Here is a 26,577-nt window from a genome sequence, read left to right as displayed (position 1 = left end):
CTCCTGGTGGAGGCCCCGTCTGAATCCCCTTCCTTCCCGCTGGGGTGAGCAGAGGCGTGTCCTAACACTTGACCCTGTCCTTCAGGGAGCTATGCCATGGCGGAGCTGGTGCGGAACGTGCGCAATGCACAGGCTCCGGCGCGACCTGGTGCCCGCCTGGAGGAGGACACGGTGGTGGCTGTGCTCAACACCATCCACGAGATCGTGTCCGACAGCCTGGACAACGCACGCTCACTACTACAGGCCCGAGGCATTCCAGCGCTGGTGGCACTTGGCGCTACCAGGTGGTTGAGGGCCTGGCCTGGGGAGGGTGGGGTCCCAGTGGGAGGGGGGCGTGGCCGGTTGCTGACCCCGCCCTGGACCTGGCTGCAGCCAATCAGTACGTGAGGCGAAGGCCGCATCCCACGTGCTACAGACTGTATGGAGCTACAAGGAGCTGCGTGGTGCCCTACAGAAAGACGGCTGGACCAAGGCGCGCTTCCAGGTGCGGCCTGCCTGGCCTTTCTTTCCCTCTTTCACTTCTCCAGGCCAGGTCCCCCACAGGAGTGCCCCTAACCCTGCACCCTATCCTGTCTGTTTTGTGTACCTCTTCTCATACACAGTCAGCCACTGCTACTGCCAAGGGACCCAAAGGAGCACCAAGTCCTGGAGGCTTTGACGACAGCACGCTGCCACTGGTGGACAGGAGCCTTGGTGAGTACCGAGTGGGGGCATGGAAACCTATCCCTAAGGTATGAGATGCTCCTCTACCCAGGAGCACTGATAATGACAAGGCAGGTGAGGGCTAGGTGTGGAGGGAGCTTTCCTGGCTTACAGCCTCCTACCACCTCTACACCCATGGTGTCCACATTGATGTTAAGCCGGGGTGGTGCTGTCAATGACAGAAGCCTGGCAGAATGGTGCAAAGAAGTTAGTGATGAAGAGTCCCTGAGGCCAGCTGTGCTGGGGGTCTGTCTGTTCTGGTATCCCCACTGCACTGTATCCCCAGCCACCTGGCTTATGCCTTGCAGATGGTGAGAAACCGGGCAGCCGGGACGTGATTCCCATGGAGGCACTTGGCCCAGGTGAGTGCAGATAATGCAGGGCGTCTTGTTTTCTGGGGAGGAGGAGGGGAGAGGTGCTGAGATGGGCCAGGTGGTTTTGTCTTGTGTGTTTGGTGCTGGAGAGGTCTTCCAAGGAGGTGCTGGTTGGAAGAGATCTGGTTTAGCGGTGCTGGTGAGGGGGGTGGACAGCCAGGGAGGGGTCAGTGCCTAGCTGGGGTCTGGCCTGCCAGCTGCGGGGGACTGGGTGGGGGCTGGTGTGTTCTGAGCCGCCATCATGGGAGGGGTCGTGAGAAGACCTGACCTAGTCCTCCCGCACAGTGCTGGGGCAGGGTAGGTGGGCCCCCCTGCATCTGGGCTGAGAGGGAGATCTGCTCCTGTGGTGCCTGCCCCTCAGAGTTCCCCTCATGTCCCCACCCCAAGATGGATACTCTACTGTGGACCGGAGGGAGCGGAGGGCTCGAGGCAGTGACCCTGCGGGGGAGGCCTCTGAGAAGGAACCGTTGAAAGTAAGTGGCTGTGGGCAGGTGCCTAGAGATGTGGCATAGCTAGGGCTTGCCTGAGAGGGGCGCCGGCGAGGTGCTGAGTTTAGGCTGCCCAGTCAGCCTGGGGTGGAGCTCATCTGAAAGGCAGTTGGGCTGGGAGATCAAGCCTGAGGACCGGCCCTCCCGCCTCAGGAACATTACCAGCAGAGTCAGTCTATGGGTACAGGTGACTTGAAGCTCACATGCACTGGGAGAGAGGGGGCACGGGACAGGGATGCTGCCCAGAACAATGCGCAGAGCCAGGGGAGTCTGAGCAAGTGTGTCTTCTTCATCTTTCTCTGCCTGTGTGTGTGAGTGGGCAGTGGGTGAGGGCCCACCATGGTCCTGCCTCCATGACAACACCTCCCAGTCCACTCTGTGACAGTCCCCTGGCTTTGGGCACAGGCCTGTGTGTGTCCACGTGTCACTCCACATCTATGTGAGCCACACTAGCTCAGCTTCCCCTTCCTGTGCACCCTGTCTCCGGCCTTACCCGCTGAGCGGCCCAGCCCCAACCTGTCAGCACTGACTAACATGCTGTATTCTGCCTCTAACGCCCTCCTGCCCACTGCCCGTCCGCTGCAGCCCGACCCCGGCAGGAAGGCTCCGCCTGGGCCCAGCAGGCCTGCGGTCAGGCTGGTGGACGCCATGGGGGACGCTAAGCCTCAGCCCGTTGACTCCTGGGTCTAGCTTGCATGCCTGGTACGTTCTCTCGTCTGGTTTTTCATTCAACTGTTTCCCGTCCTCTGGGCAGGGGCTTCTTGTTAATCTCTGCTGGCTGCATGTTCTTTCCCTTCGTGCTCCCTGGTGGGACCCTGACTTCAAACTCATCAGGCTTAAATGCCCATTTTATGGACAGACTGAGGTCGGAGAGGGACATGCTTCCCTGGGTCTTCAGTCCCAGCCCAGGTCATCAAGGACCCAGAGGAGATAAGGCCAGAGAGCAGGGATGGTTCCCCCACATTTAAATGCCGTAAGCACAGTGCCCACCCTGGACCAGCAAGTCAGATTGGCCCTGATGCCCAGACTCTTGGGGTCAGCCTGCACCACTCATAGCAGCCGCCTTTATCCACATTTTCATTGGCATAGCCTGTGGAGGGGTCCACCTAGCCACCAGGCCACCCTGCTCAACCTTCCCCCTCTCCCTCCTTAGGGCTCGGGCCCAGCCATTTGTTCTTAGGGATCTGATCTTGGGAAGAAGGGAACTCCAGGGCCGGCCCTCACAGACCCTGCTGTGGAGCTTGGAGCCCCCTGGCGCCAGGGGTTGGCAGCGCCTCTCGCCTGGGAGCCAGGGCCGGACATTCTGGACACACCTCCCTTCCTGCCCCACCTCCTAACTCCTTAGGCTGAGTTAGCTGTTTACTGACATGGTGCTGTGTGTGAGTGAGAGAGAGAAGGCCAGTGGAGCTGCCAGGGTGGGGCCCAGGGAGGTGGCAGGACAAGGCACTGGGCTTTGTTTTGGGGCTGGTGATGTAAAAGAATGTGCTCTTGTATGCGCAAGGCCCCAGAGGAGTCTAGCAGGGAGAGGGGCTCAGGGAAGGAGTTTAACTCTGGAAGATGGAGGGGATCCACTGGGCTCTGAGTCTCACCCTGTATGGCAGACAGAACATGGGCAGGGGCTGGCCGTGCAGAGAGGCTCTGGAGGCAGTGAGGTGGGTGTCAGGCTGTGCTTGCCCCCACCCTGCCCTCGGATACATGGAGCCCAGTGTGGCAGGAGCCTTCTCTGAGCGACTGTGGCCCAGGCCATGGCTGCCAATCCTGTCTGCCGGAGCCCTGAGTCACACCTCTGGGACTGACCTTCGGCAGCAGCGGGGGACTGCTGCCTAGTGCCTGCTGTTTGTGACTTAAAAACAGAAGAACACTGACAAAAAGCATTAAAAACAAAACCAAAATAAGACTGTATTGGTAAACACCTAAATTTTTGTAAGAAAATTTAAAAATTAAAAAAAGCAACAAAGGAACTTTCTATCTTCTATGGCTCACATCTTTTGCTCCTCCCTGATTGTCAGGTGGGAAATGGGTAGAGGTGGTGTCCATAGGGGGCTCAGCTCCTAGGCCCCAGGAGTGTTTCCACACATGAACTCCCAGGCTCCTGTGATCCCCTTTCTACACTCTCAGAGGAGAGGGCTTGCTCCTGGGTGGTTAACTGGGACCTGGGTCCCAGGGTGGTGTCCTGGCCAGAGGTTCGTCTACATGGAGGCGGGCTCAGCCAGGATGGGGTTGGGGGGGGGTGGGTGGGTAGGGGAATCCCTAAGAAGCCTCTGAGGGAGCCAGAGGGCCAGGGTTGGTTTAGGCAGCTGTGGATTTAGAGAGATGCAAACTAATTCTACTTCATTACTTGCTAGCTGGGCAATCTATAAATGCCAGAGTTGGTCTGAGCCCACTCTTCCATAAACAAGGCCAGGAAGGACTGGGCAAGTTGCTTCTACTCACTGCCACCCAGGGACCCCAAGGGGCCAGGTGCCAGAGACTACACCCTGCACTGTGGTGGGGCCCCATGTCTACCTTTCCCTAGTATCTGCTTCGTCAGAAATGGACACACAGGCTGACCAAGTGCCCTGTTCCAGTTTCCCGGGACAGTCTCCAGATGGGGGCTCACCTCAGCCTACGGACTTTCCCATGGGGATGCAACAGGTACCCTCAGCCTGGCCACATGAGCCCCCAGGCCAGCATTAGCATCTAGTGAAGGGGAACACTGGGTGTGGTGCCAGAGTTGGTGGCACCACGGGAAAGAAGGAGCAGGGCAGCAGTTAAAAAGAAGCACTAAGTTGATCTCTTTTATTTAAATATTTAGATTTTTAATTTCTCTTTTAGCATTTTTTAAATGTGATACTGACATATAGGATTATTAACACTGAGCTGATGTTAGTAAAGTTGTGTTTCATTCTTTACAAGAAGGTGAAAGAATGTAGGAATCACAAGTGGATAGGAGTTGTTGGGCACAGTGCCATCACTGAGGCATTGCTGCCACCTGGTGATGGCAAACCTGAAGGACAGACTGAGTGCACAGCCCAACAGTTTCCAAATGTTCCCAACTCCCCCCCCGCCCCCACTTCCAATGTCTGCTGAATATGTCAGTGCCTGAGGACCTGTCGATGTAAGAAACCTAATTGATCGAAAATGCTGGTGGGAGTGAGTGACACCATCACAGGCACCACCTGTCCTGATTGGTATTTACAAACGTACTTTCCAGATGTATTGCAGTGATTTTGCATGGTAAGCTGGCTGCACTTAGGGTGGACCAGTGGTGACAGCCCAGAGTCGCCGTGCAGAGGGTCCAGTGTAGGCAGGCTTTGGCCTCACAAGCCTCAAGTGTGCTACATTGAGGACAGACCCCAGAACTGCAAAAGCAGGGTTGGCGGGAGTGCATCTGTTGTGCATTTCATAACCAGGCTTGGCAAGGGAGCCTGGAGCAGGGTGGGTGGTCAAGGCTGTGCTGGGCCATCCAGGCCCATGTAGACAGCCTTCTCGAGGCCATCCACTGCTGTCGAGTACTCCAGGTACGAGGTGAAGTGTGTGCACTCAAAGCGGCTGCTGTTGCGCACATATGCCAGGAATTCTGGTGTTCCTGGGCAGATGACGTTGTCAGCCAGCAACACTGTCCCCTTCCGTAGCAAGCCACACTCCTGCAGGGGACAGATGGTGGGAAGGGGTGAGGGTGACAGGTGCCCATCAAACCAACCACAAATGGGGAGGTTAGGTGCTCTTGGCCAGGTGGAGGCTCCACACACTGGCCTCTGTCTGGCCTGGAGTCAGCTCCTGGCATGAGGGTCTCCCCACTGCCTTCCATCTCCTCCCTGGCAGCAGCCACTCCAAGAAAGGGCTGTGCTGAGCACAAATCCTGCCTCCAGAATGTGGCTCTGTGAGGGCGAATCTTTTGCTCTTTGTTAGGTCCTGCATCCCCAGCCCCTAAAACAACATGGGGCATGCACAGTGGCTAATAATGCTAGCTGGATGAGTAAATGGAGGAGGCAGTGGAGCCAGGATTCAGGCCACAGGACTGATTCAAGGCTAGTGGGGCCCTCAGTCACCCAGTGCCAGGAACACATGGTTCTTCCAGGTGAGATGCCTGGTGCCCAGTGCACGGGCTGCTGTGAACTGTCACTGGAGGTCCTAATGCCTGACGAGGGTGACCCTGGAGGGATGGGGGTGGAGGCAGGGCAGACATCCCCACCAAGAAGCCTGCCTCTTGGGGGTTTGCCCTGGACATCCCCAAACTCTGGCATTTGAACACCCTATCTCTACCAATGCCTGGGCCTGGGCTCTACAGAAGGAAGAAGCAGCAGCTGGACCCAGCCAGGATGGTGAGCTGGGGGTGGGGCTGCCTAGAATATAGGAAACAATAGAAAAAACTTTGAGAGGAAATGGTTGCCTGTAGAAGAGGGTCAGACCAGGGCAATGGGACACACCAGTTGCCTTGTCCTAGATTTAACTTTGGAAGCATGGAGCTTCTTTTTCACATGATCATAAAATTAAAAAAAAAAAAAAAAAAAAAGCAATGCCAAACATCAGAAGCAAAATCAAAGTGACCCCAGGAGTGTCTCAAATTGCTAGCAGGACCACACACAATGGGCATCTCTAAGTGATTTAAAAACATGGGGATTTAACTCTGTACACCTCCAGGGATGTGCCCTAGGACAGAGTCTTACAAGGGTCTCAGTTCTGGTGGTGACCACAGTCACTTTCAGCCTGTGGGCTGTGGGGGAAGCCAAGGGTCCTCTGGCCAGAGTGGAAAACACAGCTGTGAGGTCAGTGAGGCTAGGGACAATCCATGAGCCAGAATTTAAACAGAAAGTACCACTGTGAGGCATGGAGCGTTTTCTCTTCTAAAAAGAAAACTCCCTAGCAATCCTGGCCAGAAAAACCTAAAACAGCTATCCGGGAGAAGGCACCCCGGCCCAGGCCCTAGAAGGGGAGCTGAGGTCTCTGGCGGGAAATGGACAAGGTGAGCCAGGAGTAGGGCTCTGAGCCTCATATGTGGGGTCGAGCTGCTCGGGAGCTGACTTCAGTAGGCACTGCTGGCCTCAGCTGGGACAAGTCATCAGACACTAAAACCCGAGCTGACCATGAAAGAAGGAATGAAAGGAAGAAGCTTTGGATGTGTTTGGAGGGTGCTGGGGCCTACCCATCCTTGAAGAAACTGGTCAGAAGGGAGTGAATGGCAGCACTTACCCCACCTTTCACCACACATCACGCCTCCTGATGGAGGACACAGACCCCCTGGAGAAGCCCACCCTGTCTGAGCAAACCTGTTGTGCTAACCCCTGCTGGGAGGAAACAGCCCTCAGAGGACCAGGTAGCCTGTACTTGAGGTGCTTTTAAACTCTGTGGTTCCTTTTCCACTGGGTGTGTGCCAGGCTTAGTGACTGTCTTGTAACAAAGAGAAGGAGGCAGAAGTGGCAGCGTATGCCTTCAGAGATGGTTATACAAGGCACGATGGCTCCCTTATTGTTCCTTCCGTCTCTGTCACCCATTCCTGGCTGTGGGGAAAGCCAGCCGCCATGTTGTGAGGACACTCAAGCTGCCCTGTGGAGAGCCCGTGTGACATGGCAGTGGGGCCTCCTCAGAGCAGCCAGCAGCCCCAGGCTGACCCAGCATAAACCAAGGGCCCGCAGAGCCCAGCTGCAGGGCTTCGGAATGTGTGTTTAAAAAAGTATTCATTCCCAATTCATGACTTCTTTTCTTTTGAGATAATTACCAGCTTTGAACAAGCAGCACTGAGAAAACTATTAGTTTCCTAGTTTCTAAATGGCAATATTTGCTACTTTTCTATAAATGCAGGCCCTTGTAATTATCACATACACCAAAGCTGCTGAAATCCCTTCCCCAATCCCTGTGCAGGCCCAGCTGGGTTGGCTGCCTGGCCTCTGCCCTCCACACCAGATTTCCAGGTTCACGCCCCTGGCCTGGAGCTGGGCCTCCACCAGGCAGCTGTGCTGGGTGTGGGGAGCACAGCTGCCTGGTTCCTGGGCCTTGGGTCTTCTTGACATCCCTCCACTGACCACCTATCTCAGCCAATGCAGGTGACTGGTCCAACTTCTAGGCCATGGATCCCCTCCCCACTCTCAGCCCTTCCCTGAGGTTTCCAGGTCTCTGCACCACCCTCTCTATAGCCATCTCTCCCCACTATCCCCAACAGGGATCTTTCCTGAGGATAGATCTAACCTTGTTCTCACCTGCTTAAAGCCCCTCATGTCCCCACTCTGTGTGGCATTCAAGTCCCTCCACACATGGCTCTGGCCCACATTCCCAAAACATCCTGTGCCCTCATAGACCCCAGGCCAGGGCTGGTTCCTTCCTGCTGCATCCAGGCACCTGGCCCTCCATGCCTGCTCCAGAACCACTCACTGTGTGCAAGGTCCTGCCCAGCCTTCAGCCGTGGCTCCAATGGCCATGCATACCATGCTCATGGCCTCTCTTCCCTGGGCCGAGTGACCAGCCCCTGTGCGAGCTGAGATGGGTTAGCATGACACAGATAACATGGGACCCTTCCATGCTGGCCTCCAGGTGGGGAGGCTGTGGTGGGGCAAAACCTCCCCAGTTCTCAGTGGAGGGCCAAGTAGCCACTAAGTGTGATCTTGACTGCCCAGTTGGGACAGACAAGGTAGCGGTCATCAATATTAAGCTTCGTGGGTCAGCTCATTAATAGCCCATCCAGGGTCCTACCTGGGGATGAGGCAGCCTCCCTGGTCACCACTTTGGGGCTGGCCAAGCAGCAGCGTTAAGGGCTGGTATGGGATGGGGTATGAGGATGGTGAGATAGGGGTGCAGGGGGATGCACAATAAGGAGCCTTTGGGGAAAATGGGCAGGAGATGCCCTGTTAGTGTTTGCCCCTCCCTGCCACCCCTGCACAGGCTACCTAGCGGGCCTAGCCAAGGCTTTTTGCCCAGAACCATCTTCCTCCCATCTCCACACCACCCCTGGGGCTTCCTCTGGCCCTCCATGCTCCGTGACCTCAGGTGGGCCTGCCCAAATCACCTGTGCCACCAGGGCCACCTGGGGCGGCCCCTGCACCAGCCACCAACACTGAGGCCCATGTGGACCAGGTGGGTGCAGAGCTCACCTCCAGGAGAAGAGTGTCTGGCAGGTACCGGTCCTTCCAGTGGTCAAGGAAGACCATGTCTAGCATGTCCACATCGTATTTCTTCTTCAGCTGGGGGATGATGTCCTGGGATGGCCCGGCCACAACGGTTACCTGGAACGGCACTCTGTTGGTGTCCACACTCAAATGGGACAGGCTACCCTTCCTGGACACTCAAGTGTCCTTACCAGTCTTCTCTGGGGTTCTGGGAAGATAAGTCTCCACTCTACCCCCTCCCTCCAAGGACAGCCTGGGAGTTTCCTGCTCTGTGGAGTGGGCTGGCAAGACCTCCCTCACAGAGCTGCTGGGGGTTCCATGAAGCCTGGCCTAGGAGGTGCCATGAGGCCAGGCACAACAGGATAAATGTGGCCTTGAACTGCATTGGGGCGACCCAAACCCTTCCCCTCCCCCCTTGCACCTGACCCCTGGTGTCTCAGTGTCCACATTTATCACTCTGGGGCAGCAACACACCCTGTCCTGCAGGCCTGCAAAGTCCAGCATCTGCTGGGTGATGGCGGCGTAGTCAGGGTTGAGCTCAATGGTGAGCAGTCGGGCCCCGGGCTCCAGCAGGCGGGCCATGCGCACGGCTGAGTAGCCGCAGTAGGCCCCCAGCTCTAGCAGCACCGATGGGCGCTGCTCCCGCACCACTGCATCCAAGATCTGGCCTGCGGGGCAGATGAGAGGGTGAGGACAGGCAGAGGGAAGTGACCCACTCCTGGTCTTGGACCTGCTCATTCCATACTGAGCATCAGTCCCTACAGATGCCTGCCTCCCCTGTTCCCCTCCCACACTCTCCAAACTCCCAGGGTCCCTCAGGCCTCTGGGTCTCAGCACACTCTGGTCCCTCTCTTTCAGATGATTCTTGGCTGACCCCAACTCGTCCTAAACGAGAGCTGCCCTCTGTAGGAGCCCTCACCCCACCCTGCCCATGAGGGCCCAACTCCCAGGAGTGCAGCACAGCACATGCCTGTGCCCCAGGCTGGAGTCCAAAGGTCAGGAGGCGGCCCTGGTGCCTGCGCTGGGCAGAGTCCAAGGAGCTCTGTACACCCTCATGACCAGCAGGGACAGCCAGGAACCCACTGCCTGCCTTGCATCTTCACCCAGCTCCATCAGACGGCATGCCAGTGTCAGGCCTACCACCAACTCGTAGGTGAGTAGGTTTGGGGCAAGGAAGGGTCCCAGGCAGTTTATCAAACGTCCCTCCTTCCCCACGAGGACAGCGATGTGGGTGTTGGGGTCTCTGCACAGCCTTTGCCCCTGGCCAAGGAAGGTGGGTGATCAGCTCCAGCCTCCAGGCTCCAGACAAGCCCCTACCCCAGCATCCAGAAACAGGGTGATAACAGGCCTCTCCTTTACAGGCTGCGCTCCTCCATCGGGGATCTCCATTCCCAGGCCTGCTACCTGCAGGCTGGGCTTGCCTACCTTTCCTGTCACCCACATTCATAGCCCACTCCTTCTGTAAACAGTAGGTATCGATGGCCTCCAGCACACTTTGTGGGTCCCCGGCCACCGCATGCTGCAGCACATGACGCAGGATGCGCTGCTCCTTGGTGTCGCCCATGAACAGGTTGTAGAGGGGCTGCAGGACGAACTCATTCCAGCAGATAAGGAGAAAGCCCGAGTAGGAGTGGCACAGCAGCAGCACCAGCAGCACCAGGCCCAATGAGAAGGCTGCCAACAGCAGGGGTGGGGCCTCCAGCATCTGAGAAGGGGTAGGGATAGGGTGGAGTGAGAAAGAGGGGGGAGAAGGGGCAGGGCAGAGAGCCAGGCGGGAGGCAGCGGGCTTCAGTGCCTTGTGGCTAGCCTGGAAGCCCTGCAGCCAGCTCTGGAGCTCAAACCACCCTGGCGTTAACTGCAGACCTGCCCCTCCTGGCTTCCTCACACTCTCCTCAGTTTGGGGGTGCTGCCAATGCTGATGGGGGCCCAGGGTTCAAGAAGCTAGCTATGAGTCCCAGTTGCCTGGCTCATCTCAACATCAGGGGAATGCAGACCTTTCTGCCCCCAAACAGCTTCCTGCCCCCAGGGCTGTGCCATCAGGTGCACAGAGTAGGTATGTCTGGCCATCCTGCCTGGGGACCTGCTGATCACAGCTCTCCTCCCTGGGTGCTTTCCCAGACAGCCTGGGTCAGCTGCTGCTCTGACAGAGGTGGGCACAGGGGAGGCTCTGTCCTGTGTGCAGCTCCCTTGGGTGCTCACACCAGGAACAGTTCAGGAGGTTTGTGTGGCCCTTTAAGTGAGTTCTCAGGTAAGAACACAGGCGGTCCCCAGGCCAGGCACTCAGGGCATAGACTCACTCACCACTCCCCTCAGGGATGGCCACATGTCATGTGTCTGTCCCAGAATGAAGGCCAGTCCTGCCGCCTATACCATAGGTAAGCGAGACATGCCAGCTCTATCAGACAACTAACGACAAGTGTGGCACAACCTCCCCTGGCAAGCCACCCTGTAGGCAGGTAGCTCGGGACCCAGTCAGGTGGGGCCCTGGAGACACAGACAAGGCTGAGCCACTCAGCCCTGGGTTCCTCATTAGCACAGAGCAGAGTTCAAGATATTCAGGGTAGATGCTGAGATTTCAGGCCAGACCCCTTATAAAATGGTTAAGGACAAAATAAAGAGGAACACAGAAGCCTCTGTTGGGGCCCATGGTTGCCACAGATTATTCACAGGAAAGGCTTGCTGAACCACAGCCACCACCATACAGGACTCTGCACTCCCAGAAGCTCCCATTTGGAAAGGCACATCAGGGAGAGCAGGCAGACTGAGGGCCTCAGTGGGAAGAGCACTTTGAGGACCATTGAGGGCTCCAAACCCCCACACCTTGGACCATGAGGAGACAGTGGTGGCTTGGAGAACAGGGCAGAGGATGAACAGGAAGCTGAGACTCTGCCCCAGGTGAGTGTAGACACCCAGATGCTGGTGGTATTGGCCATGTGGCCTATTTACACAAGGCAGAGTGGATGTATTGGCAACAGGTTGGAGTATGCACATGCAGTGGCCCCGGTTCCTTGGCCCACACTTGCTCTTCTGCTCCCAGTGCTACCCTGACCTTCAGAGCCACTCTCATAGCCGGCTCCTGCCCTCCATGCCGATTGAGGGGTCTGTGTGCTCCTTCTCTGAGCTCAGCAGCAAGACAGATAACATTTGTGCAGAATTCGTTTGCCTTTAGATAAACACCAACAGAAACTGTAGCCTAAAAATGACCAGGGTCCAGATATCTGGGCCCCTTCCCAAAGGCCAGCCCTGCCCACCAGGGCAGCACTTCACTTTTCCATCCTCTGAGAGCAAAAGGCCCCAAAGAGGTAGTGAGAGGTCCCCTGCAGTGTCACCCGGCCAGGGACACCAGGGAGAGTCTCCCTGGTCCTCATCAGCACTGCCCTGCAAGTTATGACAGGATGTGCATCTGTCCCTTATGAAAAGCAGGAGAAATGAATGAACCACTTTGCTTAAGCCATATTTCCCCAGGAAAATAACTATAAATTTGGAAATGACATAGAAGACCAAGAGTGAGTTACAAAGAACACATACAAATCAATAAGAAAAAGATGATCCAAAGAGAAAAAGGGGCCAAGAGGGCAAATACACAGATTACACCAGAAGGCCCAAAGTCCAGAGCAGGTATGGCAAGCCTTGGCACCACAGTGGGGTGCCCCTGCCTGCGGTGTGCCCTGGGTCCCACCATGCCAGAAAGTGTGAATCGGGTATTCTGTCTGCCATAGCTCCAGGGGCCACCCTGGGAAAGGGCTCCCGCAGGGCAGCATGCACCATAACCCAGGAGGCAGATGAGGGGACACGGGGTGGGGGGTGGGTACAGTGGATAAGGGCAGAGTTTCTCTTTTCTAGGGGACAGATGACAGGGACCGATGAGGGGAGGCCCATGCAGCCTGAAGGAGCCAGAACTTTCCACTGCTTAGGATTTCCTAACCACACATCTGTGTTTGTTAGCATTCCTGTTAATACTCATAGTAGTGTTTGGGCGATGATATAATGTGTCATGTTGTTTTATTCTCTGTATTTAAAAAAATATCCAATAAAGGTTGGAAATATATATCAAAAATAAGAAGTAATATTACACTTAAATAATCAATTACTTGCTGGACCCTGGAGTCATAAACTATAAATTTCAATCTCCATAATACTTGAATTCTGTTAAAAATTTGGCTTTTAAGTCTCTAATCTCTAGGTCTGTCTGTTCATAACTTTGCACAGCACTGTGTTCCTCAGGGCTGACAGGAGGGCACAGGGAGGGGCCACACCTGAAGGGAGGCTTGGCTTTGACCTTGAGTCCTGGTTACCTAACAGACATGCAAACAGAAAGCACAATGATGGGACTTTAAACCACCACAAGGGGAGGAGGGATCATCAGGAGGATAAAGGAAACTCAACCCTGGCCAAAAGGCCAGGGTATGGAAGCCAAATGGCATGCTCAGATCCTCTCTGTTTTATGTATGTTCAAACAGGCCATAAAGTAAGTTTTGAAGTGGCTCACTGAGCACAGTTTCATACATGCCTTCTTGACTACATTGAGGGCTGGAGGCAAAACTTTAATGCAGGATCCTGGGATTCCTATCTCTCATGGCTGTTGACCTCAGGGCAGTGGTGGGCAAAGAAAAGCTGCTCATGGGCTTCAGTGTTTCACTGAAGAAGCTTTATAAGGCCTCCATAGATGATACATTTAGTATCATGAGGGCAGGAAAGAAATGAAGACATAACAAAAATACATCCCATGTTCATGGACTGCAAGATTTGGTATTGTTTAGATGTCAATACCACCCAAAGTCATCTACAGATACAATGCAATTCCTATCAAAATTCCAATGGCATTTTTCGCAAGAATAGAAAAATCCATTCGAAAGATCATTTGGAATCTGAATAGCCAAAACAATTGTGAGAAAGAATAAAGTTGGAGGACTCATACTTCCTAATTTCAAACTTATTACAGAGCTACAGTAATTAAGACAGTGTGGTACTAGCACAAGATAAACATATAGACTGACAGAACAGAACTGAGGCCAGAAACAGACACCCATATCTATAATCAAATTATTTCCTTCTTCCCTTCCCTTCCCTTCCCTTTCTTTTCCATTCCTTTCCTTTGTAAGAGAGAGCAAGAGCATGAGTTGGGGAGGGGCAGAGGGGGAGGGAGAGAGAATCTTAAGCAGGCTTCAGGCCTAGCACAGAGGCCGATGAAGGGATCAATCTCACAACTGAAAGATCATGACCTTAGTTGAAATCAAGAGTTGGAAGCATAACTAATTGAGCCACTCAGGTGCCATGATCAAATGATTTGGTAACAAGAGTGCCAGGATCACTCAATGGGAAAGAACAGTCTTTCTAACAAATGGTTCTGGGACAAATAAATTCCCCTACAAAAGAATGAAGTTGGACTCTTACCACACACCACATACAAAAATTAACTGAAAATCAATCAAAGACTTGACTTTCAGAGCTAAAACTATAAAAGTCTTAGAAGAAAATATAGGAGTAAATCTTCACGACCATGGATTTGGCAATGGATTCTTAGATATGGCTTCAAAAACACAGGTAACAAAAGAAAAAAAAATTAAATTTCATTAAAATTAAAAGCATCAAAGGACACTATCAAGAGAACCAAAGGACAACCCATAGAATGGGAGGAAATATTTGCAAATCATGAATTCCTACAATGCAACAACAAAAAGACAAACAACCCAATTAGAAAATGGACAAAGGTCTTGAATAGACATTTCTCCAAAGATCCACAAATGACCAGTAAGCATATGGAAAGATACCCAACATCATTATTCATGGCAATGCAAATCGAAACCACATGAGATACTACTTCATACTACCCATTGGGATGGCTATTTTCTTTTCTATTGTTTTTTATCTTTTTTTTTTTTTTAAGTTTATTTATTTACTTGGGGAAAGAGACAGAATGTGCACACACAAGCGGGAGAGGGGCAGAGAGGAGAGACAGCATCTCAAGTAGGCTCTGTGCCATCAGCGCTGAGCCCGAAACAAGGCTTGAACTCATGAACTGTGAGATCATGATCTGAGCTGCGATCAAGAGTCAGACACTTAACCGACTGTGCCAATCTGGCACCCCAGGAGAGCTATTTAAAAAAAAAACAAACTTCTTCTTCTTTTTTTTTTAACGGAAAATAACAGGAGCACCTCGGTGGTTCAGTCAGTTAAGTGTCCGACTCTTGATTTCAGCTCAGGTCATGATCTCATGGTCCTGGGATTGAGCCCTGTGTCAGGCTCTGCGCTGAGTGTGGAGTCTGCTTGGGATTCTCTCTCTCCCTCCCCCTGCTCCTCTCCCACTTGCATGTGCTCTCTCACTCTCCCTCTAAAAATATATACATACGGGGGCGCCTGGGTGGCTCAGTCGGTTAAGCGTCTGACTTCGGCTCAGGTCATGATCTCACAGTCTGTGAGTTTGAGCCCTCTGAGCTGTCAGCACAGAGCCTGGGGCCAGCTTTGGATACCGTGTACCCCCCTCTCTCTGCCTCTTCCCCACTCATGCTCTGTCTCACTCTGTCTCTCAAAAATAAATGAATGTTAAAAAAAATTTTTTTAAAGACATGTGTGTGTGTGTGTAAAATAACAAACGGTGAGGATGTGGGAAAACTGGAACACTTGTGCACTGCTGACAGCAATGTAAAATGGTGCAGCTGCTGTGGAAAACAGTTTGGTGGTTCCTCAAAAAGTTAAATATAGAATTACCATATGACCACCTATTCAACTCCTGGGTACATACGCAAAAGAACCGAAAGCAGGGACTTGAACCGATATTTGCATACCAATATTCATAGAGGCATTATTCAAAACAGCCCATCTATCAACAGACGAATGGATAAACAAAATGTGGTGTGTCCGTACAATGGACTAGTACTTGGTCATTAAAATGAATGAGACAATTATTCATTCTGCTACATGGATGGATGAACCTCGGAAGACATCATGCTATGTAAAAAAAAAAAAAAAAAAAAAAGACAGAAAAGGATAGACACTGTGTGATTCCACTTCATGAAATAAGTAGAAAAGGCAAATCCATAGAGACAGAAAGTAGAATAGAAGCTGCTGGGGGCTGGGGTGGGGGAGGGGGAACTGTTGAATGAGTAAAGGGTTTGTGTTTGGGGGGGATGAAAAAGTTCTGGAAATGGTGACGATGGGTACACAACATGAATGTAGTTAATACCGCTGAATTGTGTAACTGTAGCATTGAAAAGGTTAAAATGGCAAATTTTGACTTCTGTATGTTTTACTACAGTCCAAAGAAAACAGTGGAAGACAAAACCGGCAACCCTGTTTGTGGCCCTCCCTGTTCCAAAAAAGGAATAGGGACGTGCCATTCCCCAGTAAGGAAGCAAGATCCAGAAAAACAACTGTTGCACTCATCTCCCTGGGGCACCCAGGCACTCAGGAGTCTGTCTCCACCCTCCAGCTGTCTGCCCCTGGGGGGGGGGGGGGGTGGAGTGTAGCGGGTGGGGAGCTGCATAGACACCAGGGAGGGACGCCTGCCTGTACACTCGGGGTCCTTGGAGGCAGGGGAAGGGGTCTTCCTATCACAGCAGAGTCCACTTGCCCTGTGTACTTCCTTCCAACGGGCCTACAGTGTATATGCAGCGTCCCTCTCTTAGACCTCTTTCCCCAGATGTCAAAAATAACACCCACCCCCCAACCTTCCTTATGGCCAAGCCATACTTGGCCACTTGTGGCAAGGCCAGCCCTACAGGACAGAGCCCAAGATCCCGTTCTGCCTGGGAACTGGGGAAGTTCTGGCAGCTCATGGGCACTATCAGCAAGCCCCAGCAACTGTGTGGTTTCAGCCCTGCCCCTGGGTACAAGCTGAACACGGACTCCCCATTTCACTCTTCAAAGGTTGGATGGCAGCACCCACAGGGACCTTTGTCCCATCTCTGGTCTGCTGCTCACTGCTCACTAGTCTGGTAGCGATTCGGACTCCTGATCCAGTGCTCCCAACAAATGTCCATTACAGCAGTGAGGACAGGTTTTGATTCTATGATTCTGAATATACTCTGGAGGGTGGGTGGGAGGAGTTTCCAGAAGGTAGCTCCTGGGCTGGAAGTCCTTCCTGGCTTCTGGGGAGGCCTTTTTGTCTCTCTGGTTGATCCTGCTCCTCCTATAGGAGCTTCTCAGTAGATTGAAACCCCCTTCTTCTTCTTCTTCTTTTTTTTTTTTTTAACGTTTATTTATTTATTTTGAGAGAGACAGCACGCACGTGAGCAGAGGGAGGGGCAGAGAGGAGGAGAGAATCCCAAGCAGGCTCTGCTGACAGCGCAGAGCCCGATGTGGGGCAAACCATGAGATTATGACCTGAGCCGAAACCAAGAGTCCGGATGCTTAACTGACTGAGCCACCCAGGTGCCCCCTGAAACCCCCTTCTTGCACCCCTGCTGACAATATGCCACCATGGTGCTAATTCTGTCTGCTTCCTTTCCTGTTGGCATGACTTTACTAAGGATAATTTGGAACTTCAATGGCTTCCGTGGGAAACTGCTGATCTCCCCTAGTGGCTCCTCTGAGACCTCTCCCTTCCATCCACTCTTCTCCTCCTTCCTAGCTTACCACCTTTGCTCCCCCTCCAGCAACATTACATCCTCTGATATGACCCCTGCAAGCCCCTCCCTCCTCCTCCCAGTCCACCCTGCCATACCTTCCCCTTCCCTCCAGCCCCTCAGCTCCCATAGTCACTGGCATGTAGACCCCCTGCCCCACTGGGGGCTCTCAAAGGACTCAGGGCTTGCTGAGTAACTCACTGAGTAACTCACAGGGCTTGCTGAGTAACAAAGTAACTCACTGGGGTTGAAAAAAAAAAAGCAAACTGGAAACAAACATGGCCTCCATAAGATTATAGATCAGGGCAAAAAGATCTTAAAGGCCTCCTCCGTGAACACTAGTGAAAAGCTTTAGCCTTCCTATTGAACAGGTAACTAACCTGCTCTATCTGCCAGAAACATAAGGTCCAACTCTTATATAAACTAGTGAGTTTGGTATAATTGTATTTATGCCTGATGCATGGCTAAAAGTTTTAAATGAAAACCATGAGATCTCTATTTGCATCTGTATGTTTATGTATGTAAGTATGTATGTACGTCCATACATGTGTGTATGTATGTATGGTATTTCTCTACCTCCAGGTGATATTACCAAATTAATTTATAAAATCCCTTAAAGTAGTTCTATCCTAATTGGCTTAGAGAAAAATAAGTACTTACATAAACTAAATCTTCCCCAAAACTCTCAGAAATATAAGAACCAACTCAACTGTTTCTCAGGTTAACATAATTTGAGTAATCTATGACAGAAGACTGGCTTAATATTGTTGATTTAATGAAACAGGTGTATCTTTAGTGTTATCAATATTAAATGGAATGCAAACATATATATTTTTTTAAGATTTTATTTTTAAGTAATCTCTATATGCAGCATGGGGCTCAAACCCCCAACACCGAGATCAAGAGTCACCAACTGATCCAGTCAGGTGTCTCACAAACATACATTTTTACTCCACTTGGTTTCCTAGTCAAATAAGCTAATATTTTATCTACTCAAGGTTTAGGATTGTACAAATGATAAATCTGATTTTCATCAAACTAAGTCCCTATTCTGACAAACTTTATTTTAACAATTATTGTGCTTTATAATATATCTGCCTAGGAGCACCTGGCTGACTCATTTGGTAGAGCATGTGACTCTTGATCTTGGAGTCATGAGTTCAAGCCCCATGCTGGGGACAGAGATTGCTTAAAAAAAAAAAAAAAAAAAAAAAAAAATATATATATATATATATATATATATGTACATACATATATACAACATATGGCTAAAGTTATATATATATATATATATGCACACACACACACACATATATATATATATATATGTACACACATGGCTAAGACGTTACTTTAAAAAAAATATATATATATATATTGCTAAAAAATATATATACATACACACACATATATATGTATCTGCCTAAAAACTGTCTCCAAAATCTTTCTGGTAATTTGTAGCCTTAGAGTTTTGCCAAGTTAGGTTACATAATACATATTCTTTGACTATCTAAATAATTTTTACATAAGATAAAGTGCTGGAACATTCATTACTAATTATAGTTTAAGTTTTATACTCTTGACTTCTTGTTTTTATATGGTACAGAAGGCTAATGATATTTGGGTCTGTTAATAAGTATGTTCTTCTTGCCACGTTAAAAAAATTTGTACTATTCAGAGTATATACCTCTACAGATTACAAAATGGCATATTCATAAAATTTGTTAATCTGTTACAGAATACCAGTGTATGGCTGACCATTCACAATTATCTACTTCCTTGCTTTATCTATAAAATAAATGTTGCAAATGGCTAAAAATTATAATCATATGAAAATAAAACAACTACTAGAAACAATAAGAGTGAAGGGAAACAACTTTGTAAACAAAGAATGTGAGAAAAATAGGATGTGTTTCACATGAAAAGTATGCAAAGAATGTATAATTTGTTTTTGTTAAGGAAAGGATAGTGATTTTGTCCTGGAGTTACATTTTCAAAAGGGGAAAGTATAGGACAAAAACCTGAATGGATATAGAAAGTTGTATAAAATTTGTGGTAAAAAGAATTTTATGTTATGAGATCCAAGCTGGCTAAGATTAAATGGATTCATATATAGTTTTTGAAATGAGCTTTACTATCAATAACATCCTCACGCAAAACTAGAGTTTGGTTTTCTTTCTGCTAAAGCAACAAAACTTCTTGAATCACTGGTCTGCTTTTAATGAGAAATTGTAAAAGGCTTTTCTTTACCCTTTGAGTAATCTTTACCAATCTTTACCTTTTGAGGAAATAAAGATCCTCTATCTTATCAAAATAATTTCCTGTGTTTTGTGTTATTACCATGTTCTTGATTACTTAAGAGGACCTGGTCTTCTCACTATCCAAAGAGCCAATTTTTGTTTTGGTTTTGTTTTTGTTTTTACAATCATGTTATCTCCAATATTTACTTTTCGATTCTTTTATTGACACTTTGGTTAAGTAAATAACCAAATATTGTTTCATAGTGACCTGGGATCCTATTTAGTCAAGCATGCAAACCTTTTGACATTTTTGACAACTCTACTTTCCCCAAATCAAATTCTAAGTGATCTTCTTGATTTCAAGCTCGCTTTGGGATTTCCTAGAGGGTCTCTGGAAGATCTCAAAGGATCTGTTCTTTCACCTTGTAAAAAAGACATGTTAAACTAATTAATTTTTTTTAATTTTTTTTAACATTTATTTATTTTTGAGACAGAGAGAGACAGAGCATGAACGGGGGAGGGGCAGAGAGAGAGGGAGACACGGAATCGGAAGCAGGCTCCAGGCTCTGAGCCATCAGCCCAGAGCCCGACGTGGGGCTCGAACTCACGGACTGCGAGATGGTGACCTGAGTGGAAGTCAGACGCTTAACTGACTGAGCCACCCAGGCGCCCCAAACTAATTAATTTTAATTGACCTGTTGGATTTCCTGAAAGGCACTGTCAGATAAAACATGTGGCTCAACCTTCCAAAAATGATGTTTTTATGAATAGATGTTATTAATATAAGGATGTCAGAAATCATATAAAGTTCCTATAAATTTGCCAGCACCCTCAGAGACCAGGAAATGTCCTGGTATGATATTATCAGTCATAATTCCAGTTAATATGGTATGGATGTTATAGAAATGACCAAGTTTTATTATCAGTTGTGTTTTTTACTTATTTTATTTATTTATTTATTTAAAAAATTTTTTTAGAGAGGGGTACTTGGGTGGCTCAGTTGGTTAAGCATCTGACTTCAGCTCAGGTCATGATCTCATAGTTTGTGAGTTCAAGCCCCACATCAGGTTCTGTGCTGACAGCTCAGACAGAGCCTAGAGCCTGCTTCAGATTCTGTGTCTCCCTCTCTCTCTGCCCCTCCCCCGCTCATGCTCTGTCTCTCAAAAATAAACTTAAAAAAAAAATTTTTTTTTAATTTTTTTAGAGGGTGGGCACGTTAGCAGGGGAGAGGAGCAGTGGGAAGGAGAGAGAAAGAGTCCCAAGGCTCAAGCCCTGGGATAATAGTCTGAGCAGAAATCAAGAGTTGGAAGCTCAACTGACTGAGCCACCCAGGTGCCCCAGTGGTGGTGTTTTTACAAGGGATTCTCATCAAATCTTTAACCCCTGGCCATTTAAGTCTTTGTCACCCACAGATAGTTTTTGTTTTGCTCTGCTGCTTCTGCAAAAGCATTTGCGATCAGCTACAGGCCAGAGTGGTTTGTCTTCAACCGGAAGGGACTGTCTCCAAGATCCATGGTAAGGAATATGACAGGTACCTGGGGTACAGACTTCTGATGGCCTTGCTTCAGTAACTCTGAAATGTTATGGGACTGAGTAAGGCTTTCCAGAGCTCTAGTGGAGAAACTGATGGGCTCATGAAACTAACCAAGATCAAGCAGGACAAGAATTAACTACATGGAACAGAATAAACTGATAAAGGATGATTATAATTTTGTATGATTTTAGTCTGGAATATTCTTGGCTCTTTAGTATTCTATTTTCCGGGTTCAAAAAAAACCCACTTTTTTTTAAGTGTATTTATTCTGAGAGAGAGAGAGAGAGAGAGAGAGAGAGAGAGAGAGATTGAGTGCATGGGTGCGTGTGCATGAGCAAGCAGGGGAGGGGTTGAAAGAGGGAGAGAGAGAGACAGAATCCTAAGTAGGCTCCGCACAGTCTGCACAGAGCCCAACACAGGGCTGAAACTCACGAACCGTGAGATCATGACCTGAGCTGAAATCAAGAGTCATACACTCTACATTCAGGCAGTTGCCTGAAACACCCAGGCACCCCTTCTTTTTTCTCTTAAGCTACCCGTGAGTCGTAACACTCCAGCAAGTTAATAGTTTTGTAAACAAAACCAAAGCATTTATCTTTTTCTCCGTTTCTCCAAAAATTGGGAACTATTATTAAGTATTCTTATTTTCATGGCAATATAGTTATTTGCATAGATTCAGTAAGAACCTGTCCTCTTTGTGATAGGACATAACTTGAAAAGGCTGATTATATAACCAAGGAATGTCATATTTGAAAATGACGCATGGAATCAGACATGACCAGACAGTTTTGAGAACTACAGTTGATTTTACAAGGAGGCAGTGCTTACAAAGCCCTCTTGAAAAAACCAGGCTTGTACTTGGCTTACAGAAGATCCTAGCCTTACTCCCAAGGTGAGTAAGGAACATCCCTTCCTGGCAGACCCAGGAACCCTAAGGTATTTGGGGGACCTTGAGTAGAGAGGAACTCACCCAAATCTACAGGTGAACTGATAGTGAGTTCTTGTTTTGGCTTCCTAGCCTTGAAAGGCTTTTAAAATGCCAATCTGAGATTCCCCATAAAAAGTTCCACAAAGCAAACTTAACAAGGCCTATGTGGTCAATTGCCATTTTTGCTGCACTTATGTAAATAATCAGGCCAAATTTAACAAGACCAGAATGATTTTGTAAACAAAAATAATCTTTGTGTGATTATCTTTGATCAAAAAGGGAAGTGGCTGCAGAGGGAAATGTTATATCTCAATGGAAAAGAATAATACAAACTTGTGGGTTATCAGATTCTAATCCTGTTTATTGTGTTTGAGGTTTTACTATACTACCTATGAACTGGACTGCATTCTTCCATCTTACATATTTTGTCAGCCCTTACCCAACCCTCAGCTCTTCTAGATTCCTTCAGCATCTCACTACAATTCTCCAAATTGATGTTTCCAATTTTTCTCCCTTCCCTCCTGACTTGGCATCACTGAGAACTAAAACCTGACTGCCCAGACCCTTCCTGGGACTCCAGTTGTCCTGTTGCTGCCCTTTTTCCTCCAGGATCTGAAAGAGTCCCGCATGCTGAAGCATGAAGACAATTTGATATAACTCTCAAAGAGCTCATCATACAACAAATCATGAGTGTGCACCTTCATTCCTGGAGCTGCAGCTGCATGGGCCACTCAGAAGTCCATGGGAATTCCCACATCTTCCATGCTCTGCTTGGAGAAATAATCTTGACTGTGACACTGATGTCTATACTATATGACCATAAACACTCAAAACTGCAAACTGGGAAATCTACCGGATTTCCACAATAGTCCTCACTCCACAACCTAGAGATGTTAGGGGTCAATGTCTAAACTCTTCCCAACTGGCCATCTGTGGGACTCAAAAATCAGGTTTACGGTCAGTTCCAACCCTTAATCTTTGCTTTTCTTTCTGTTCCCATAGAAATGCCCCTCATTAAATGCCTGATCACTGGCACCATCCAGCAAGTACCCTCTACTAGCAAGTTGCAACAGATGGTTCAACAAAAGGTGATCAAATGGAAATGGGCTTATATTATTCAGCAGAAAGAACATCTCTTCTTTCCTTTAACAAGAGGGAGAGACCTGCCAAAGACTCTTTCCTTGACCAAACTCTATCCAGGCTCCTCTGAGCCTTCTTCTCAACTAGGCCTCAACCTTGGCCTATAAAGACTTGAACAAACACTAAATAGCATCTAACAGCTCAAAGTTGCATCCTTAGCATGACCTTAGCCCCCTTAAGGTGCATGCCAGAGAAAACTCCAGGCTTCCCAAAGAAGTGACTGTTCCAGCAAACACCTGAGGATAGGGCTCCATCTCCAAGTCGCTGTGGGAGCTTTCATAAGCATGACTTCGCACATCCAAACGGGTGTTACACAGACCAGCTTCCTCTTCCCACTTTTCGTAACTTCTCACTTCCCTGACTCACTCCTGCCATCCCCCTCCCCCACTCATTGACTCTTCCTTTGAAAGGCCCAGTGCCTCTGAACAAATCTGAATGGAGCTCAGCTCTTTCCCCTACTGTGGGTAGTTACTGAATAAAATCTGTCCTTACTGCTGTAACTAGTGACCAGCTGTGTTCGTCTATGGCACTTCTCTCCCCACTAGGCCCAACACTGCTCCTCAGAGCACCTCTGGGAGTTGGGAGGCAGCAGGCAGTAGGCAGTCAGGGAAGCTCAGTCCCAGGCAATTGGTCAAGAAAAGTCCCTGACTTTAAAAACTGAAAGGCTGGTATAACAGGTCCATTCTGGAGTGACTTCCTCTTTCTCAACATTCTCACATGGGGATGGGGCCACACCACCCTCACCTAGCCCTTGCTGGAGTGTTGGGCTCCAGTCATTTCCTTTCCCTCATGGCAGCCATTTCCCTGAAAGGAAAAGCCTGGAGGTACCCCAGGGGTCAGCCCATCAGGCCTCCAGGGGGAAACTTGTCACTGAGCTCCTCCAGGCCTTGACACCCACAATTCTCCCACTCCCAAGCGTCTGATCCCAGCTCAAAGATCAAGTGTGACCTCTGCAAGCCCATCAAGTCAAAGCACTCCCCCCGGGAGATAGCCCCATCTTGAGGTCTAGATCCCCTATAGAAGGCCGGATCCCCTATCCTTGTCTAGAACCCTATCCCCAAGTCGGATCTTCCCGTTCCAACACAGATCTGCTACTCCCTCAACCCAGTCTGGTATCACAGTCCCTTCCGTCCAGAGATTCCCACCCAAGGTCGGATCCTTTCTCACAGGCATCCTAATTTCCCACCCCGCATCCGGAGTTCCTCACCCCAGAACAGACCCCAGATCAGATGCACCCCCCCCACCGCAGATGAGGTCCGCCCCAGGTCGAAGAAGAGCCCCCCTCCCCACCCCAGATCAGATCCACCATAGGTCCGGAGACCCCACCCACCCCATGTCAGATCTGTCCCGGGTCCGTAGAACCCCACCCAAGGCCGGATCCCCGCGGTCCGCCAGCTCACTCACTTCGCCTTCGGCGGCGGCGGCGTCCTTGGCCAGGCGGACCCGCCCCGGGCCGGCGCAGGCAGCGCCGCGGACAGCCCCGGGCCACCGAGAGGCCCCGCGTGGCTATGGCGGTGATGGCGATGGCGGCTGCGCTGCGGGGACCCGGCGGGCGCTTCCGGTGGCGGACACAGGCCACGGCGGGCGGGGTGCGGGGCTCGGCACGGGGAGCCGCAGGTAGGGCGGGGCGGGCTCTCTGCGCCGGGCGGGGGTCGTCCAGGAGGGGGGGCGTCCTCCAGGGTTTGCCCACGTGGGGGTGTCCCCGCGGGCAGCATTCTGGGCTGGGACAGGAGTCTGCAGGTTTCCAGGCTCTCCAATCCCCCTTCCAGATGGGGAAACAGCTGCGGGACGCCGCTGGAGGTTCTGCTGGGTGAAATGACCTGTGCTTGCAGCCCCACCCCCAGCCAAGTATATAGTCCTGGTGATTATGGCGGTTGTGACTCACCTCCTGAGGTTACCAGGCGCCATCACCTGCACACCCCATTAGTCAGACTTGGCCACCTCCTCCCTGAGTCCCTAGTGGCCACACACAGCAGGTGCTCAGTATTTGCACTGCTTAGAATCATTGACGGGAGACTTCCAAACTGATGGGCTCACTGCTTACAGTGCTGTGCAGGTGCCCTGGGGAGGAGACAATCCCTGGCCAGTCCTCCTGGAGCCCCCAAGGATCATTAACCAAACCAGGTTATTAACCGTACACCAGGCATAAGGGATGGCCCCAGGCTCCAGAGTAGGGGCTGCGTGCTGGGGCTTACAGGAGGGTTGGCACCCAGCCTGCAGGTCAGGGTCCCCAGAGCAGGCCACAGTGCCACCACATCTGCCATGGTGGCATGGCCAGTCCCACATGTGGTGACATCTCCCCACCACATGCCTGCACAGTGACCGACTCCTAGACCTTGTCCCTGGATGACTCCCCATGGGGAACCAGCATTGAGGGGCCTGTGAAAGGAAGGGATGAGGCCTCCTTCAGAGGTGGTGGCTGTGGGAGGAAGAGCAGCAGGGTGCTTGCCAGCAGTGGAATGAAGCTGACAGCATGTGTAGATGGGCAAAGTTGTGTGGCCTTAGGGAGCCTAGGGGATCAAGTGGCCCTGCAGAGGCCTGGGAGGTGGGGAGATGGAGTTGTTCTTAGAGTGGCTTTGCTGACCCCTGGGACTTTGGCCAGGATACCCCATCTTTGAAAGACTCCTTGCTGCATGAGTAAGGTGGGATGTTCATGAGGATTAAACGCAGCTGTGCAGTGGGGCCCTCACCCCACTTGGTGAGAGTAAAAGATGCATAAATAGGAGCTGCTGCTGCTGCTGCTGCCACGAGCCCAGGGCCCTTCTGGCCACTGTAACCTTGGCCTTACGGCAGAATGGAGTGGCCTTGGAGTGGAGTTTTTTGTTTCTACCTGGGCAACACAAAAGATTCTGCCTCCATGACCCTTGGGCAGCAAGGGGAAGGAAGCCCCAAAGCTAGAGCTTAGCTGCAGTGATGAGGAGCTGACACGACCTGGGCACAGTGCCAACCCCCAACAAGGATGCCCAGAGCTAATTTTGAGCCTCCTCCTCCATCTCAACTGCAGCTTTCTGTCTGAGAGCAGGAAGGCACCTTCCCCATCCCAGGCTTGGGGGTGGCCCATGCCACCCCTGAACAGGAACCAGAATGACACTGCTGTCACCTGTCCCCTAACACCTGTTACCAGGAAGGATGCACGATGCAGGGAATAGTCACAAAGGGACTCCCAAGGTGGTCCCCTGAAGTGGTCAGTGTGCCTGTGGACACACAGGAAAGCCTCTGCTTGCCCTCCCAGAGCAGTGCACCATTCATTCAGCCTTGTCAAACTTGCTGGGGGCCAGGCCTCTGGTTCAGAGGGGGAGCAGAAAATTAAAGGACAATGGACTCAGAACAAATTGGAGACAGACCTTTCTGGGGCTGAGCCCTGAATGTGCAGTGGGGAAAGGAAGGCTATGAGACTATCCAGGGCACCAGAGTGCACAGGTGTGTTCCAGGTAACCCCCGCAGAGCAGTACCCACCTCATCTGCCCTACAGGCCCTTGAGGGTCCTTCCCCCTGGCAGGGTATCCCAACCCTCCTACATGTTTAAAG

The 26,577-nt window shown here is 50.5% G+C and overlaps 3 protein-coding genes across 19 annotated transcripts in view; 2 read left to right on the top strand and 1 right to left on the bottom strand.

Moving 5' to 3' along the window:
• The window catches only part of ARVCF (ARVCF delta catenin family member), a 56,162-nt gene extending 46,088 nt beyond the window's left edge, over positions 1-10,074 (top strand). For 5 of the 11 annotated variants that reach the window (XM_053205832.1, XM_027049671.2, XM_027049670.2 and 2 more), the window contains 7 exons: positions 86-284; positions 373-484; positions 603-693; positions 1,011-1,064; positions 1,464-1,549; positions 2,150-2,266; positions 2,718-3,521. In XM_053205832.1, coding sequence (XP_053061807.1) covers positions 86-284; positions 373-484; positions 603-693; positions 1,011-1,064; positions 1,464-1,549; positions 2,150-2,254 — 647 coding nt within the window. In that variant the 3' untranslated portion in view covers positions 2,255-2,266; positions 2,718-3,521. Of the gene's footprint in view, positions 1-85; positions 285-372; positions 485-602; positions 694-1,010; positions 1,065-1,437; positions 2,267-2,717; positions 3,522-9,501 lie in introns of those variants that run through there. The other 6 variants (XM_027049675.2, XM_027049672.2, XR_008291589.1 and 3 more) reach the window with 5 other exon arrangements.
• On the bottom strand, positions 4,341-24,590 carry COMT (catechol-O-methyltransferase). Of its 4 annotated transcripts, none has more exons than XM_027049687.2 (6): positions 24,454-24,590; positions 10,069-10,348; positions 9,118-9,311; positions 8,629-8,760; positions 8,231-8,355; positions 4,341-5,190 (listed from the first exon to the last, which is right to left on the bottom strand). In XM_027049687.2, exons 2-6 carry the CDS (start codon positions 10,346-10,348, stop codon positions 4,947-4,949), a joined length of 975 nt encoding a protein of 324 aa, XP_026905488.1. In that variant the 5' UTR covers positions 24,454-24,590; the 3' UTR covers positions 4,341-4,946. The 4 variants fall into 4 exon arrangements, with proteins under 4 accessions (XP_026905488.1, XP_026905491.1, XP_026905490.1 ...); XM_027049690.2 differs by having other exon boundaries at positions 8,231-8,292; XM_027049689.2 differs by lacking the exon at positions 24,454-24,590 and adding an exon at positions 24,380-24,398.
• Positions 24,469-26,577, top strand: part of TXNRD2 (thioredoxin reductase 2) — a 51,337-nt gene continuing 49,228 nt past the window's right edge. The window contains exon 1 of one of the 4 annotated variants that reach the window (XM_027049679.2): positions 24,469-24,666. In XM_027049679.2, the coding sequence (XP_026905480.1) occupies positions 24,558-24,666 (109 nt within the window). In that variant the 5' untranslated portion in view covers positions 24,469-24,557. The remainder of the gene's footprint in view (positions 24,667-26,577) is intronic. The other 3 variants (XM_027049686.2, XM_027049678.2, XM_027049676.2) reach the window with 3 other exon arrangements.

This window comes from Acinonyx jubatus, chromosome D3 (assembly GCF_027475565.1).
Source record: "Acinonyx jubatus isolate Ajub_Pintada_27869175 chromosome D3, VMU_Ajub_asm_v1.0, whole genome shotgun sequence".
Lineage (NCBI taxonomy): Eukaryota > Metazoa > Chordata > Mammalia > Carnivora > Felidae > Acinonyx > Acinonyx jubatus.
This window is presented reverse-complemented; position numbering and strand designations above follow the sequence as displayed.